This window comes from Rutidosis leptorrhynchoides, chromosome 1, assembly GCF_046630445.1.
Source record: "Rutidosis leptorrhynchoides isolate AG116_Rl617_1_P2 chromosome 1, CSIRO_AGI_Rlap_v1, whole genome shotgun sequence".
NCBI classification, from domain to species: Eukaryota; Viridiplantae; Streptophyta; class Magnoliopsida; order Asterales; family Asteraceae; genus Rutidosis; species Rutidosis leptorrhynchoides.
In genome coordinates, this window is record NC_092333.1 from 676,568,003 (window position 1) to 676,586,619 (window position 18,617).

The 18,617-nt window shown below is 33.9% G+C and overlaps 1 protein-coding gene and 1 long non-coding RNA gene across 4 annotated transcripts; one reads left to right on the top strand and one right to left on the bottom strand.

The window, feature by feature from the left end:
* Nucleotides 1-493: 493 nt before the first annotated feature.
* Nucleotides 494-3,878, bottom strand: LOC139885984 (uncharacterized). Of its 3 annotated transcripts, XR_011772200.1 has the most exons (5): nucleotides 3,739-3,878; nucleotides 3,377-3,455; nucleotides 2,759-2,866; nucleotides 1,166-2,366; nucleotides 494-1,099 (listed from the first exon to the last, which is right to left on the bottom strand). It is a non-coding gene; the product is annotated as an uncharacterized lncRNA (long non-coding RNA). The 3 variants fall into 3 exon arrangements; XR_011772199.1 differs by having other exon boundaries at nucleotides 1,166-2,866; XR_011772198.1 differs by lacking the exons at nucleotides 3,377-3,455; nucleotides 3,739-3,878 and having other exon boundaries at nucleotides 2,759-3,346.
* Nucleotides 3,879-6,390: 2,512 nt separating this feature from the next.
* Nucleotides 6,391-8,047, top strand: LOC139851594 (uncharacterized). The gene is made up of 4 exons (XM_071840679.1): nucleotides 6,391-6,556; nucleotides 6,826-7,068; nucleotides 7,306-7,547; nucleotides 7,619-8,047. The coding sequence occupies exons 1-4, from the start codon at nucleotides 6,391-6,393 to the stop codon at nucleotides 7,679-7,681; spliced, it is 714 nt and encodes a 237-aa protein (XP_071696780.1). The 3' UTR covers nucleotides 7,682-8,047.
* The last annotated feature ends 10,570 nt before the right edge of the window (nucleotides 8,048-18,617 follow it).

Here is an 18,617-nt window from a genome sequence, read left to right on the forward strand (position 1 = left end):
AATCTTGAGGAAACGGAACGAGAATTCAAATATAGCTATCTTTTGTGAATATACTTATATTGTTTTATGTATTTAAGTCCTTAAAAAGTGATTAAATACATTATATATACGATACATGTATAAGCATTATAGATTATAAGTATATATATCAAAGAATGTTACGTATAGTTATCGTTTTAAAAACTTAAGTTAGTAGTTTTAAAATATACTTATAACTCATTGTCATTAGTACACAATGAGATGTTAAACCATCCTTAGATCATGTTATATATATATATATAAATACATATATATACACAAACGTATAATTATCGTATGTTATATAGTTCGTGATATCATCGGTCATATTGGACGGTCAAACGTTGTGTAACACTCTTTTCAAAATCACAAGTCTCAATAATTTGAATTGTTTATCATGTTGGTATGGTTTAATTTATGTAAATAATAATCTCATAAGTATAATTTGGTCGGAAAATTCCGGGTCATTACAGAAACATTTGAGGCGGCATAACATGAATAATTGAGACGATTGATAGATCGTAAAAAACCTCTTGTAGTCGGTTTCGGCGTTATGGAAGTAACCACGAAATCAACATCATCAACAAAAGGAACCTCAGCAAGGGTACACCTTCGTTATTAATAAATTTCATTTGCCTCTTCAAACAATAAGTTATTCTAGATTACCAAAAATCAAAGATTAAGATGTACTAACTTGCTAGGACAACTAAAGGACAATTGTTGAGGATGAGATGGGCTCACATTAATTAGCTGATTATCTTCTGCATTTTGTTGAGAATGAGATGGGCTCACAATAATTAATTCTCAAAGATTAATCTGCATTTTATTTAATACTTGTACAACTGGTCATTTCAAAATTGCTTCTCGCATCCGATTTATGAACACAATATCTTAATGATTTTGTATTATAGGCAACAGTTCAATTTTTTATGCTCGCATTTTCCACAACTTTGTTTATCAAGTCAAGTAGTCAACTATAAAAGTAGCAGCTCGTCGCCTCCAACCACATTGTGTATACAATGCAGCCTTCTTAAGATTCCTTTAGTCAAAGAGGCGAAAGACAAATAGTACAGTATGATATCTGAAAACAGCAAAATAGTCACGATATAAAAAATTAAAAATATATTGATATCTAAACAAATAATACCTGGGTTTATGTAAGTCCGGGTTGAAATCGTGGATAATGAAGGTTTCAAATAAGTTGTAAGCCATCACCGGATCCTGCAATCAAGTATCTGTTTCATAATCATGCACTCAAAAGTTAGACGTATATAATAAAAAAAAAATAAAACTTGAGTAAGGATAGATTAATAAATGAACCCTTCATCTCCAATCCAAACTTATACAAATCCAAAATCACATCTAAAGGTTAATCAGTATGATACATTTCATCAGAATGCATCTATAGAAATGGATTGCAACTATAAAAGCCAACAATTATAATTTAAGACATGAAAGATAGTAACAGTATTTGATTTCATCACAAATTAATGAATTATTATCACACGTATTAGCTGAAACTCAGCTCGTGCACATGGAAAAAAATATATGAATATTCCTTCAAGTATAATAACAACAATGATATGCATACGCAACAAACAAAATATGTTAAATCTCTCACGAAAACATATAATTTCTTACAATCTATAACCACTGAATTATAAGTTATTCATACAAGTGTATAACCAGACTCCAATGAGCAAAACAAAAAGATTGTGAGTTGAAGCCTAAACTAAAATTTAGTGATTAACATCAGCTGGCAACAGATGATCAAATCCGCCACGACTGCGTAAAATACCTTGGCATGTATGCATACAATACCTGGGCATGTAGGCATTTCCGATTGAATGACTCCTCTTACAACCTAAGGATTCAAAATTAACGCATTCACATTTATACCAGCAAAATGTATCAAATTTAAGACATATACAGATGTGCTGACTTGGGTCATAATCAAGTAAGTTGTAAGTTGTAACAGAGCATAAATCAAGTAAACATACTATAAATATATTCAAAAGATTAGAAATGTATTTAACAACAAAATGTAAGGTACTTTAATGTAGATAGTAAGTAAAAAAAAATGTCTCAAAAATGCCTGAACGTGCAGATTGAAGCCATCGCGATATAACACCAGTGTTTAAAGTGCAATGATTAGATAAAAATGTATAATCACAGTAAGAGTACATGAAATTATATACAGAACTTACCTGAAAGTCATTGGGACAAAGTTGAGACAATCTGAAGTTATATTTGTAAAAACAGTATACACACATAGTTCGTAAAATGGCACCAACCAATAAATTAGCAGCTTTTTTTCGTCATTACTGCGTATATTTTCACATATTTTTCTGCATAAGTCAGCAAGTAACCACAAACAATTAGTAATTTAAATGTGAACTTCAAACTAACAAAAACGCAAAAAGTATAGATTTATCAATGCAAACACAAATTATCCATTTTAAAATTCAAATAACAAAAGGTAAAATGGATAAAGCTTATTAGCTAATGTGCTACAAACATCACTAATCATGTACTACTTACATTATATAATACTTTACCTTCATTTAGTGTTCATATAAAAGTATAAATTGCTTCAAATCTCATAACAGTGAAGACACAAACAAACTTGGATCCATGGAATACTTACAATTGAAGTTCACTTTGCCTAAAAGTTCAATATTCCGATTCAGCAGAATAGTGATTCATTGCCTAAAAGTTTAATCCAGGTCTCATTAATTACCTTTCTTATGAGTAACTTTTTCCACCAGGATAGTGAATGTTGTCTTCAAGCGGCGTCTCAGGTGAATCTTATTGATAAAACACTGCATACTCTGGGATATCTTAGTACCTTCAGAATTGTGTATCAATCAAAAAACCTTTTATGTACTAAATCATAAACATGCATAAAGTGTTCATTTTATGGTTAAAAACAAAACATGTAACTATGTAAGAAATTGTATATAATATCAATTACCTGACCCACCCATTTATCACCTCTACTAATTTTGCTCACAAGAACTACAACTTCTTATAAGTCCATGGTAGCCAGCTTTTGTAAAATGATGAGAGTTTAATTTTCGATCTTCACAAGACAACTTCAATCATAAACACTAAAACTGTGAAATTCAAACTAATTCCAACTTAAAGTAATCATAACAGAAATTCCCTATCTGTTACAATATCCCTTGTTTTCAAAAACTGGATATGTTAATCTAAAGCTACCATTATAGTAGTATTTTATCAACTAAATTTTGATTACAAAGAACCAAATATTTTAACATTGTCTCATAGCTACCCGTTTCAAACAATAATGGTTAAATTAAAGTAAGAAAAAATGTTCAGATTGTACATACATTACCTGCTGTAATAAAAACGCAAACCAACATCAGAAGTTGTAGATCCATTTTGCTCATCGATTCATAGTAACTTGTATGTGCCTTGAAACAATTAAATAAAAGGAAATCAAACCATAAAAAATAGGCTTTATAACATCGATGAATCAAATATAATTAATATAAAATTGGATTTTTAACCTAGAAACATAATCTTGATACATATAATCGATAACAATAACAATCGATTGTAAATAATCAACAGATTCAACAATTGTATATTATTTGCAAACAAACCATAATCGATAACAAAACCTAATCGATGAAAAAACGAACCGATAACAGAAGATGATATGTATGAAATTCACGTTAATCGAATCTATCGTACCTGTATGTAATCGCATATGACTGAAGGCGGCGGTGCTGCCGTTTGAACGGAATACGGCAGTCGCCCTGGGTATGGAGGTTGATCGGAATAATCGTCGGCGTAGTATGTGAGCTTTTTTTTTTCTTTCAGCGACGATTGGGATTGATTCCGATTTGTTGGCTCTGAATGTTTTTTTCTATGCCACGTGTCATTAGGGTGGTGTGGGACAGGTGTGATTGAAAAGACCAATAAGATCATGACAAATGGTTGTTGGAGGGTGAGGAAATGGCTTTGTGACAAGTGGCAAAAAGCCACACAGTTTGTAAGGGGTAGAGATATCAATAAAGAATAAGAAATTACTGTGCATCATATTATTTAATTCAAAAAGGGTATTTTAGGTGTTGTTTGTTTTCCTGTCTGCAGACCTTATTATGTCTTATGTCTGCGCGCCGGCAGACGTTTTTAATGCAGACAGTTTGTTTTTCTGAAGACATAAGATAAAATAATGTCTTATTATGTCTGCAGCCTCGCAGACTTAGAAATATGCTTCTAAGTGCTGCAGACAGAATTAAGTTATGTTGCAGACATAAAAACAAACAGTCTTCATTATTCAGCACAAAGACCTTCAGACCACATCTTCTTAACAGACATGGTCCGCAGATCTTCAGACAAAAACATCTTAAAAAACAAACAGCACCTTAATAATTTACACCATTATATTTAGGTAGATTTTTATATCATTATCGTTCATTCTAAATAGTTATCATACATATTTGCATTAAAAAAACAAAAAAACTTAAATAGAATGTTAAACATGGGATTGAACATTTGGACCTGTACTGTTAGACGGTAACCAAAATCAATCACACTACTTTACCATCATAAACCTCAAAATAAAACCATCATTGTTAAACTTAACCGACAGGCAGCATCAACCATGGCGTCAACATCGATCAACTTAACCAACACCTTCGTCAGATTAGCCAAACTTCATGATACAACCTTACTATTCACCAATCATTTACAAAACATCACTTTCCGTCAACGTAATTTTACCCATTCCGTTCATTCACCACTTCGATATACTAGACTTAAACGATTCTCACGTAATCTATCTGTTTCAGCAACGGCAACACCGACGCAACAGATGAAGATATCAATGCCCTCACGAAGATTCCACTAGATAATCGAATTCCGGCGACGATCATTACCGACTCCTTACGTTCCGAAAAGGTTATCATTTCTTAATATAAATTTCTACTTCAATTTATATTATCCAAAACATTAGGTTAAATAGTTTACAACTTAGGGTTTTAGCTAATGATTATATGTGATGTTATTTGAACTGACATAACGAGTACTCAATGTTACCAAAATCTTGTTAAGATTCATTCTTTATCTAGTTACATTTAGGCTGTGTTTGACAAAACTGTTTGATTTAATGTTAAATGGTTCTGTTGAGTTCTCTAATGAATTAAGGATTTAATTATGACAAAACATGAGTATAAGCACTAGTTGCAATGTGCAGGTCAGCATAAGTTTATTTATTTACAAACAACATTGTATGTTGTATTTAAGTATTTTAGTGTGCTGCCTTCTCTATCAGCACAAGATAGTTCAAGATTAAAGGTTACTTCATGACCAGCATATGATATATGCAGAACCAGCACGAGGATCGAGTGAAGAACCAGTAACTAAAGAACCGCAGAGGCTGGAGCAGCACACAACACTTAGGCAAATCATGCTCCATTACAAGCATGATGGTTTCATGTGTTGTGTAAATCAATTGGCACTATTCAACACACATTGAAGACTAAGTTGAACAAAGAAGGACACGAGTCGTCGGGTGACAAGTGACCTTACAAGACAACAATGGAATGCAGAAGCTTAACCTATGGGCAGTTCATGGTTAATGCTTTGTCAACGCCTAGGGAATCCAAAATTCTATTTGTTTAATCAATTTGAATGTCCAAAGGGGTGTTCTTGCAATTAGCTACCGAAGAAGGAAAAGGAAGTCATGTGATTCCTGCCACAGTTGGAGAATGTGTATAAACATCCTTTCTACCAGTGAATAATAGATCAATTGCACGGTTATTATGGCTCCTTTAAATAGTTGAAACTACAATTGTATAAACTAGTGGTGTGAGTATTAAATCGGTAGAGTCCAAACCTTGTATAAGCTTCATTCGTCGAAAGCTATCTAGTTAAATTTAATGTAGCTATGTTGATTGGAATAATGATATTATTGTCTTTGACTATTTTTATATTATTAAGCTTATATATCATAAATAAATATACACAACTTTAATCACTTTATATATATAAAAATATGTAGTATTGGTAAAAAGTAATAGTGAAATCAAATGTTATTTGACACGATCAAGAACGCATATAATAACACAAATAAAATACCCAATATATCCACCTGGCATGGAGCGACTTCAATTCCAGCAAGAATAATAACACTTCATATATACATCCAAATTAATAACACTTCCGGTCCCAGTACGTAAAAGCTCGCATACGTGTTCCTCCAAACTAAAAAATGTGACGACCTATTACATCCATCATTCCACGTGTACAACCCCATGCATACCCCCAAAGACCCAAATCCACCCTAAATAACCGATCACCCCCATCACCCTACCTAAATCACACAATCATCTCCCACAAATGGCAAAGCTATTAGCTCTCGCACTCGCCTTCACCGCCTTCGTAGCCTTCTGCACCGCTCACACAACCATCGTCACCACCACTATCGAAGAAACAAATCCACGCTCGCAACAGGATCAGCAACAATGTAGACAAATAAAATATTGTAACACAAATTCAACGAACTGTATATATTATGAGTGACAATCATTGTAAAGGATTACAAATTAGGGCAACATTAAGTTCGTTATATTTACGCAAATACATATCTTTTTATAATCGTTGCCCTAATTTTTTAAATTCATAGTTTGAACAGAAATTATGGATCCAGATTGTTAGCAATAATGGAGGAATTTCATTTGATGTTTTTTGTTAACATACTTGATATTAATTAATATGATATTTGATTATAAATCTAGTATTGGTTGATGGTCTTAATAAAATGAATAAAAACAGGGACTCCAACTCCAGAAGAATTGTTTGCTGCCTTACTTCCAGAACTAAGAGAAAAGGGTGTTTTCGACATGACCGTTAATGTACAATCTTCGAAACAAAAGTTTGCTGTTAAAACTAGCTGGTACTCGTCTGTTGAGTCATTTAAGCTTCTTGTTGAAGAGAAGTTTAAAATTCCGGTAGTACGACAATGTTTGATTTATGAAGGCCGTATTTTGGAAGATAATCGGACTTTGGCGAGCTACGGTATTCATTCTTCTGCAGTTACTTCAGTTATTTCATTAATTGAAATCATTTGTCTCTGTATACTGATACTGTTATTTGTTATCAAGATTTCATGCATTCTAGGGGTGGCAGTTTGGGTTGGGTTGGGTTGGGTTGGGTTGGGTTGAGTTGATCTGTTTTGGGGTTTGTAGGTCAAAACGAGTTGACCCAGACCCGACCTGATTTTCTAAATGATAACTTGTTTTAATCTGGCTACAGGCTTGGTCGCAGGAAAGAATGTTCACCTGATTGTTCTTGGCGGCCCATTCCAAGATCAGGAGGCTAACCCTAGAACAGCTAACCATAGAATCGCTAGACTCGCTGAATACTCTCTACACTCTGGTGCGTCTCCTGCTCATATAATACAAAGCATGTATGATTCAGATCCTTTTTATAGAGAGATGATGAAAAGTCCCGCCTTATTTCGTCGATTCTGTTCAGGCACGCCCATGACCGAGGAGGTAAATTTTTATTTGACCTTTTACTTTATTTTCACTTTTCTTTTATTTTCTTAACTTTAACATGATTACAGGAAATGTTGGCAATACACCTATCTCTTCAATGGGGAGTCCGTCAGCAACAAAGCACAGGGTAAAGAGTCGTTTAGGTTGTTTGATACGAGTATTGGTCTTGAAAGATGTCTATGTTGGTTACAAAATGTCCGGTTACAGAAGTACTTCTAGTGACAGTTTTAAATTAGTAGCAAGTTAGTTAATTAAAAGGTTTGCGTTTGAGAACATGGGTGTTGGTTGTTCACGTCCCACAAGTGAGAATCCATGATCTAGTATTAGTAGTCTTTTAGTGGTTAAGCATGTTTAATGTGGCAGTTACTTAGATTGGTTCCTAGCTAGTATAAATATGTAATCTTTTTATTAGAATGGGTATGAATGAAAGAAAATTGCTTTAAGCAAAAGTCTGTCTACTGTCAATGGTGCTTTCATTGAGTCAACACGAGTCATTTGTGACTTTCGTTGAGAAGATGGGTGCCCTCGTTGAGCAAATGAACGAGAAAATGGATAAGCTTAACGATTCTTTTCGAGTCACCAATACCAAGCTTGACATGGTTTCTCACCAAATTGCGACTAATAACCGTAAATTAGAAGCTATGACCAAGCAACTCTCTACCACCGTCACTACCACAACTCACCACCTTGAGTCCAAACTACCACAACCGCTAGCAATCCAAACTACCACCACCACTTACAACCCGCTCCCATGCTTACTGTCCAACGAGCCACTTTCATTACCCTTGGAAATAGATTGCCACCATGCAAAGCCTTCGCCTCCACCCGAAACCAACCCCTTGATGAAATTCGATACCACCGAACCTCTCAAAAATACCCCTACTTTTCAACTGCCGCCAACTAATCACCAGACGGACATCATGGTCACCACCAACACTCCTCCCTTCCTGCCACCACTAGTCCAACCTACCTTCCATATTACCAACCCTCGTCACACTAATGAGATTTCTACACTCATCAATGACAAGTCACCCCTCGCAGAAGTTTCCTTCTTGTATTCACTGTTTATCATTTTTTGTGGTCTTGGCCCGAAGTACTTTGATCCCGGTGACACATATAAACCACCAAAGTTTGTGGTTCCACAACCTATACATGAACCACCACTTCAACCTTGAGGACAAGGTTGATTTTCAACCGGTGGGTATTGATACGAGTATCGGTCTTGAAAGACGTCTATGTTAGTTACAAAATGTCCGGTTACACAAGTACTTCTAGTGACAGTTTTAAATTAGTAGCAAGTTAGTTAATTAAAAGGTTTGCATTTGAGAACATGGGTGTTAGTTGTTCACGTCCCACAGGTGAGAATCCATGATCTAGTATTAGTAGTCTTTTAGTGGTTAAGCATGTTTAATGTAGCAGTTACTTAAATTGGTTCCTAGCTAGTATAAATATGTAATCTTTTTATTAGAATGGGTATGAATGAAAGAAAATTGGTTTAAGCAAAAGTCAGAGGCGTCTTTGCACAAAGGCAAGATGGTCTATCGTCTAGGGTTCAAAAATTTTAAAGGGTCCTAAAATTTTTAAATATGCATATACTTTTCTTAAAATTTTCAATTAAATTCAATAAAAATTGTCAATCAAAGTTATAATACTGTAATTTTGTATAGTTAAATACATTGTAAGTAGTAAATAGAAAATTTTAAGTATTAAAAAATTTATACGAGTTAAAAAAATTTAACGAGTATGAAGGCCCACTTTCGCCTAGGGCCATCGAATTGTTGAGACGACCCTGGAAAAAATCTGTTTCTTAATCTTGTTTCTTGAGAGATTGACCATCTCGAATCGGTCTACTATCATTCTGATGAGTTCCATTTATGATAATGATATATCCGTTTCACAACTTTTAGCCTTGGTGTAATAACTTTTTTATTATTACTTAAGCCACTTACAATCATACAATGGTTCAAGGTTTTAACACTACTTTTACCGGTCACATCAGCACAAACACTTTAACATTTCGTTCACATTCCTTTCACTAAACCCTCACAATCATAAACTTCACCACTCCATTTTACCCATTTTTTATTATTATTTAAAACTTAAAATTAAATATAATAAAATTTGTAAACTAAAAAAAATATAAAAAAAAATACGGATTAGAAAAAAAATAAAAAAAAGCCGATTACGTTAATTGATAAAAATACGCTTACATTAAAATTAAAATTAAACTATAAGTACATAAAAAAAACGAGTACATAAAAAAAATACGAGTACATAAAAAAACACGAGTACATAAAAAAACATGAGTAAATAAACTAAATACCGATTGATCAGTATAATAACCATCCTCACTACGATGAGTTACGTGAGGAAGATAGTCCCAAATATGTTTCGTATACAACACGATATTTGTCGAGTTGATTATTGTGGTTCCGAGTAGCCACGCCCATTTATCGTTATCCTCGAGCCACTCGGAGACCTTCTTTTCGTCGTTCCAGTATGCAAAATGCGAAACCTCGTCGCAATCAGCGGTTCGCCTTAAATGATCGAACAAATCGCTAACGTAAAGGCCGGTAACCGCCACATCTAAGGTATCGACCTCCCACCGTCGTATCGGTCCATGTCATCGGAAAACAACTCTCTGTCGTGAACCTCGAACGTAACCGTGTTTGTGATAACCATTTTTGTGTAAAAATTGAGATTGAAATATGTACGTGTGAGATAATTTGAGAGTGAAATGGTATGATTTTGGTTAAGTGTGTATACATATATGAAATGGGTTGGAAAAAAGAAAAAAAAAAGCAACGGACCATTTTTTAAATAAACTCGAGTGGGCCCCACAATCGGGCAGTTACCTTCGTTGCAGGGTCCATTGGCGGGCCCTTTAACGATTCGCTGGTGGTGGTGGTAAAAAGGTGGCGGACGGTGGCTGTGGTGGCTAACGGATGACTGCAAGTGGCCTTACACTAATTATACTATGTGTTACGTAAGATAAACAAACACGTGATTATAGGTTTTAAATATAATATATTTATATAGTTAGACGTACAGAATATCTACTATATATGTATGCAAAAGTATATAAATGTTAAAAAATTTGAACCAAATAAATGATGGTAAAAACAATTAAAAGCTAATAAATAGATATTATTATTATCACACTCCCATATACTCTCTATACACTTTCTAGATCTAAAGTCCTACAACCAACAATCAAGGTTGGAGAATTCGGATCTCGGGGAGATCTCGTTTGGACATTTATGGGGATATTTCGGCATCTCGAAAAAATCTCGGGAAGATCTTGGACGTTGACTTACGTTGACTTTTAGTTATTTTAAATATAAATATATAAAAATAAATAAATATATGTGTATTTATATACATTTTTACGAGATTTTACAAGAAAATCATATAAATGAGCGAAAAAATTCAAGATTTTATGAGAAAATTCGAGAAATGCGTGAGAAAATCTGAGAATTCGTGGCTTTGACTTTGTTTGACCCCGTTGACAGAGAAATCTCAGGAGACGAACATCTCGTCTCGACTGCCTTCTAAAAACGAGATCTTGGGGTAAAATAACGAAATTTACAACACTGCCTACAACTCAATCGAGGCTCAGTAACGAACAACCCAAGCTTAAGAACACAAATGGGTCTCTAAATTGACTAATTATATTTAATGGCTTTTTACCCCCACAAATTAATAAATCCTAAAAACATATGAGATGTTTGAATGATACTTTATAATTTTATTCACATAATTAGTGGTGTCACACAATATAAACGATATTCGCCTTTGCGGTCGCTCTTAAATCTTCACAGACTGAATTCCCGTTTACACCTCCACCAGCTCCCATACTTCCGTGACACATATCAAAGCTCAAGCACTGCGTCAATTGATTCACCACGTGTTGTCGGGACCCTAACAGAAGTAGCGGCAAATTTTTGTTCTCAACTCTCATAAAACCTTAGGGGGTGCTTGGATTTGCGTTTTGAAAATTGATTATGCGTTTTAAAAAATCATAATCAAATAATCAGCTGCAACAAAATGTGTTGTATAGTAATAGTGTTTGTATTTGATTATGCTGTTTGAAAACGCAATAATCAAATAATCAGTTTTAAGATGTTTGGCAAATCAAATTATTTAATAGGTTAACAAGTAAAATTATGAAAAAGGACATTCTTCCAAAATAGTGAAATATTTAAACACAATATCTAATAATTTATTTTATATGAACTTGTATAGATATAGACTATTTATTAAAAAAAATACTAGTAATAAATAGTGTGTATACGTTGTTATCATTTTTACTTATTAAAAAAATAAAATTTACACAAAAGATGGAGTATAACATGTAAACCTAAAAATAGAGGAGTAGATATACAAACGAAAAGATAATGGTAAAATATATGATCTGTGTCTCATAATAATATTTAATAAAAATGGTAGAAAAACATATAGTTGAATATAATAGGTTGGCTTAGGGTGCGTTTGTTTGACTCTTAATGGAATGGTTCAGTGCTGAATGCTGAATCATTCAGCATTCAGTGCGTTTGTTTCTGAACTCTGAATGAGATATGGTGCTCAATGGTTCAGAATTCAGTGCTGAACCATTCAGAGATGAAACACTCTCTTAACCATTAACAGCCTAAATTTTCTGTAAATTTCTCTTCAAATCCTATCCTGAACACTTAACTAACAAATATATTGAATATTTTAATCATGTTATACTTTGATAAGGTAATTTTATTCAGTTTATATCGTTCATTCTAAATGATTATCAAACAGCTTATTTTCATTCAGAACAAACTTTATTCAGAGGCTTTGAATCATTCAGATTCTGAACCATTCAGCGTTAAATCATTCAGTTTTATCAAACTCATCCTTAGAAACGTAGGAGATATAAGGTTTAATGGAGGGAACCAGTAAATAATGGAGAAATTAATAATCGGTAAACTGAGATGGAAGGATATGTGAGTAATTTTGACACAAAGCCCATTAATTTCAAACCTGCGTTTTGCCATGACTCTAAAACGCAAATCTCTCTCATCCTTAATTAGAAAAAAATTATGATGACAATTTTTTTTTTTTTTTTTTTTGCTAAAAGGACACTTGTCAAAATACCACCCTTAAGATGACTTTCTTAATTTCCAATCCCAACCATTGAAATTGCTAATGACATCATTTAAGTTTTTAAGCAGCAGTTAACAACCATAATTACCCTGATCCCGCATACATTAAATCTTAATCTTACAACCTGCCCTTTAATACGCAAAATTGGGAAAATAACTGCAACTTGAAGAGGTTACAAATAACTGCAACTTGAAACCATTCCTACACTGCACGGCGATTCGACTTTTAGGTTTACGCTGCATATTGATTTCCTTTATTGTTAATCTATTGTGTGTTTTGCCTAATATTTGGGGGTTTGATGCAAGTTATTTCGATTACAGTTCATTCTTCTCATAGGTAGGTTTTTTTTCCTTTTTAATTTATCTCTGTTTTTTCCCCTGATTTTGTCTTATTATTCTGTTATAAATAAGTTTTTATTATCTATTTTGATATTTCTGTATGTTTACGATAGCAAATATTTTTATGAAAGTTGAAGATGTGATGCCTATTGCCACTGGTCACGAGCATTAACAGCTTGAAGCTGAGATTCAGGTTAGTTTTTTCATCTAATAGTGGGATTAAATTACTAAATTAATGTAGGTGTATGCATATGATCGTTGTCGTTGTCCTTGTTGTTAATTTCGTTTTTATTTGATTCTTTTTAGGTTAATAATGATTTGTTTTTTTATAGAGTTGATGAAAGCAGTGAACAACACATTGGAAAGGAAGCACATGAAACACGTTTTGGTATAAAATCAGAGTTTAGAAAAAATAGTGATGGGTTAGATACATCATCGATCCAGTACACGATAAAACTCGCCCCGTGAGTAGACATACATGTTGATCAGTGTCCATCATCACCAGGTATGCATTTGCTGTTTAATTTAAATAAATGAAAATATATTTACACATGTTGTCTATTAATCTTACATGAGCATATTGCTAGATAATAATCCAAATTTTACAGCTAATGAGATATATGTAACCAGAGGAAAGGTGTAACTGTAAATGCACCCACATATGAAGACAAGCTAGGAAAAAAACGCTCGTGCTTAGAATAGTTTAAGGATCCCCTGGGATACAGTTGTTGAGTTTTGAATCTGCCAGGACAGGTGGTTTAGTGGGCTGGATCATGATGCTCTGAATGAAGGCGATCATCTCCGCATGTATAAATCTCTTAGTAGTAACTTCTAAATATCTTTATACATTAGCAACTAATTTTAAGATGGTGTATAAATCTTTTTAGTAGTAACTTCTTAATATCTTTATATACTAGCAACTAATGTCAGTGTGGTATACACGTAGATAAATCGTTATATGAGAGCTTTTCCAGCTTTATCATCGGGGGACAACTTATATGTTTCTGATATATGTTTGCTTATACAGATAAAACTCTATTGGCGAATTCTGCGAATACAACAAAATCCAAGTATTTTGTCACGTGGCAAAATGGGCAGCTAGATAACGGGTCAAAACTGGTAACATGTTACCTATCAATTAATGAGAGATATTTTATAGGTATTAGTTCTAAAAATATGTTCATAAAAAAATATTTTTTAGATTATACCTTTATAATGATGAGAGAAAAAGTGATTTGGGACCTCTTATGGATGAATAATACAATTTGGACGACATTGGACTCATTCCTTTTAACCAATCTTTTCTACCATTAGAGATAAAGCATTATTATTTTTCAGTAATTCGTACATGTGAGCTCAGACCGGGTCGGGTTGAACCGTAAACTTATTTTCTCCCATTTGGTTTAAACTTAATTAACTCATTATACTAAAATATTAATATTATAGAATATTGTTTAGTTTGAAAGAGTTAATAAGGTTTATGCATTAAAAATGAACTTTTAACATAACCTGTTTGAGATGAATGACAGCTTAGATCGACTACCATATGTAAAAAGGTCAAAATTGTTACTTCTACAAGTCATATTTGTGGTGAAATGTTTATGAAACACAAAATGATCGATGAAATGTCTGATAGCAAATAAGCAAAATGCTAGTAATCAATGTCCCATTGTTGTCAATCTTCTTCACATGTACTGTTCTTTCTAAGTGAAAATAATTTGTAGTGTTCATGTCCATGTTTGACTTTAGATTGTTGAATCTTAGTGCAATCCCTATCTTAGTTGCCAGGGATATTGAGAAGACAGCTGAAGCTTTGCTACCCATGCTTATATTCAAAAGAGGTAATTCGAACCTATTAATTTTTAAATCATGCTTTAGTTAGTTGTATGTATGTTATCTAAAAGTGGCTTTAGCGAATAAAGATATGTTGTTGCAATTAGTGCTAGATACAATTATCATATGTATGCCTTAGGAATGTCTTTGTGATTTGCCTTTATTTTCAATTTTACCATACTCAGCGTCTCATAATGAAACTATGCACTCTTCGATTCTTTTTTTTCTTTGGTTCTTTACTATTGTAAGTACAAAAATTGTGTGCTGTACTACATGTTTTTAATTTGTTTTGGTAATCACTTCCCGTCTGTTTTAATTTTAGTTTATATGTTTACCTTTACTGTTTAAGGTGCGTATATCCCTTTGTTTGCTATCTTCTTTTCATTGATATGTGCAAGGCATTTCACAATAGGATTAAAAGATGGTGGTTCAGAGTCTTTCTTTATGCATAAAATATGTGGTTCTGGTTGAAGCAACTCATGAACCAAAGAGACTCATCTCATCAGAAGACACTTTTATGGCGTTCTCTGCTTGCAAAAGTAGGGGAACGTGAAAACGGGTTGTAAAATCTTTGGTTTATAACTTGTCACGATTCATACTCATTTTCTTTGTGTCTAATTTTAATGTTTTTGATATTTGACGATTTATTATTCACATATATTGTACTCATATTACTTATATCATTAACATAAATAAGTTATTAAGAATATATTTTTAGAGTTTTGTATGATAAAATACCCGCAAATGCGCGGGTTATAAACTAGTAATTGATTATAAGATTTCTATTCCCAAACACTACAAACAAATTATTTACATTTTCAAAACGCAATAATCAAAAAATCACTATCAAAACGTGTTCCCAAACACCCTCTAAATCTGTATCAATTCACGTCAGTTAATTTCATCGTATCAATGAACTATAATACGTTATATAAAGTCACATTTTAAATAGTGTATCTCGCTCGGAAAAAACACTAGTTATTTGTGAACGTGTTAAGAACTAGCTCACAAGGAACAAGAGTCTATTAGGTCAACTTAAAATGGTAAGATGAAGATGATCAACAATATATTCATATTATATCGTTGGGATTTACTGGCTCGCAAAAACGTTTTCACCAACGAAAAAACCTCTTAAATCCTAATAAGGCTTTGAGTAAAACCATAATAAAGGTGCAATGCGGTTTCGAGTAAAACCAAAAAGGTCCAATGCAACCAGGGGCGGATGTACCTTGTGGCAACCGGGGTCATCCGCCCCCGACGATAAAAAATCATTTACGAAAATTTTTTGATTTTGAAGGAAATGTTTGGAACAGGGAACTTACAATAATACAACGCCGCATTCTTCGAAGAGGATTGCTAGTTAGCCACCTTCCATATACAACCGGTGATTCTTTTTTCATTTGCAATTCCTCTCGGGTGCCCATGAAGAATTCAAAGAAATCGATGAATGTGTCCCGACACTGGTGCTCGATCTAGTGGTATTTTTATGGGGATTCTATCTATCACTATAGGATCCCTATTCAAGATCACTGCAGTTCCTTTTCGGGCGGCTGTAGGACGCCAGGTTCTACCACTGTAGGGCCAAATCATAGTCAAAAGAAGAGTTTGATCCTGGCTCAGAAGCACAGAAGGAGAAGGTGTCTTACCCTTGCAGGGTACCTAAAGTAAAACGTGAATCACTGCCGAAGACCTGTTCGAGGTCCAGGTTGAGATTGTCCAACTAATGTCCTAGCTTGACCCGACGGGCTGTTCCCAAGGACTAACAGAATCGAAATAGCGAAATTCTTGGGTCATCTCAATGGGTTAATAAGTTGGCTACGATTAGTCACTTCGGAAGCCGTTAACCAAAGCACCGGCTACTCAAACTGCCGGTACGCTTTCCGGCTCGCAACCGATCAAACGGGCGCCTTGGAGGTTTGGTTGGTTTCCCGCCATCTCCCGCGCAGAAGATGATGCTTCATTGAACTGTGCAAACAGTTCTTCCCAAAGCCAGCGTAGTCTAGGCGAACTCAATAATCCGATTTTCAAAACTGTGTCCAGCCAGCCTATCCCAGATCGGGCACAACTCAACGATCGACGTGACATGAGTCAAAAGACAAGGCTTCTAGTTCCAAGCGCTTGCCCTCATGTTAGCTGTGTGGTTATATAGTAACTGTAAAGAGTAATTTTTAAATTGACATTAGCTCCGTTGGTTTGAACACACTCTGCTATCTATACTCTATTCAATAGGTTGTATGTTCGAGACCTCTATCTGTCATTATATATTTGTTAAATATTGTCTCATGGGTAAAGCTATATTGTTAAAGTCAAGGAGTCAAACGTATTTACATGAACTAGGGCTGTTTATACACTCAAAGACACCTCTATTTACAGATTTTAAGATGTAATACAACATTTAAGCAACAAAAAAATTAAGGACAATTTTATTATCAATTCGGACCACCTAGTTTGCTGTAGTATCCCATCTCTGCTTAATCAGTGTTGTGTATGCAACAATCAGTTATTTTATAATTTTCAAATGGATAACTTTTGCCCCCGTCAAAAAATATTTCCGGATCCCCTACTGAATGCAACAACATGAAGTGTTACCTTTTTGTGTAAAAGAAGTATCCAAACAACGCTTATTTTGTAATAGAAATATGCATGTTGTATTCAGATTGTGTCCCATGGAACGGAATGATAGCCTATGTATTCCAGCTCAAAGTGGACGTAATAACTTCTCCACAGCATCGCTCGGGACACCTTTTTACTCGTTTATACTCATTTTGATTATTAATAGCCTTTCAAAAAAAAAAAAAAATGATTATTAATAGATATCGCTTATATTATGTAATTTTTACATATAATTTAGTAGCGATATGTATCTTTCTTGTTATTTAATGATAATTTTAGAACCTGTGGTACTTATTCACATGATATATACTCCTAATTGATATCAGGTTTCCTTCTAGCGTGTGTAGGTGCAAATGATGAGGGTCGTTGAAATAAATGATCCGTTGATACAAATTCGCTATCTGTCATTATTGTAGTGACCCGTCCTAATCCATCTGGACGAAGTCTTCAACAATTGGTCCCATTGCGAGGTTCTGACCTCTATATGCCATGAACGACTCCATGTAATATGAGCAAATGCACAACGGAAGATTTCTTTCATACCTGAGAATAAACATGTTTTAAAGTGTCAACCAAAAGGTTGGTGAGTTCATAGATTTATCATAAAACAATAAAATTCATCATTTTGATAGACCATAAGATTTAAATGCTGCATGGTACAAATGGGCCCGAATCCTATACCCACCTGTAATGTACATGCGATATCTTTTAAATACAGTACACATTTCTCGTGTACGAAATCCTTTTTCATAAATCTTAGTAACTGTACACATATCTCGTGTACAAAATATAATACACATAACCTGTGTATAAAAATCATTATCTCAATACATAACATTCACATCAATTGGTGGCAATTATCATGTCCACATAATTCAATGGCGGCAATTATCATGTCCACATAATTCAATGGTGGCAATTATCTTGTCCACATAATTCAATGGTGGCAATTATCATGTCCACATAATTCAATGGTGGCAATTATCATGTCCACATAATTCAATGATAATCCGCAGAACTTCTGTCTGCATAATAATTCATTCGAGGAATGTTTTGCTTGTGTCTATCTCGTCAAACATTTATAAAAGCATTTCATGTATTCGCAGTTCAAAATATATTTCAAAAGCATTTAATAAAGCAGTTGTAAAAA

Coding starts and splice junctions, on each gene's coding strand:
- LOC139851594 (XM_071840679.1), top strand. CDS start 6,391: ATGGCAAAGCTATTAGCTCTCGCACTCGCCTTCACCGCCTTCGTAGCC. Junction 7,069..7,305: donor TCGGACTTTGGCGAGCTACG/GTATTCATTCTT, acceptor ATCTGGCTACAG/GCTTGGTCGCAGGAAAGAAT. Junction 7,548..7,618: donor GCACGCCCATGACCGAGGAG/GTAAATTTTTAT, acceptor ACATGATTACAG/GAAATGTTGGCAATACACCT.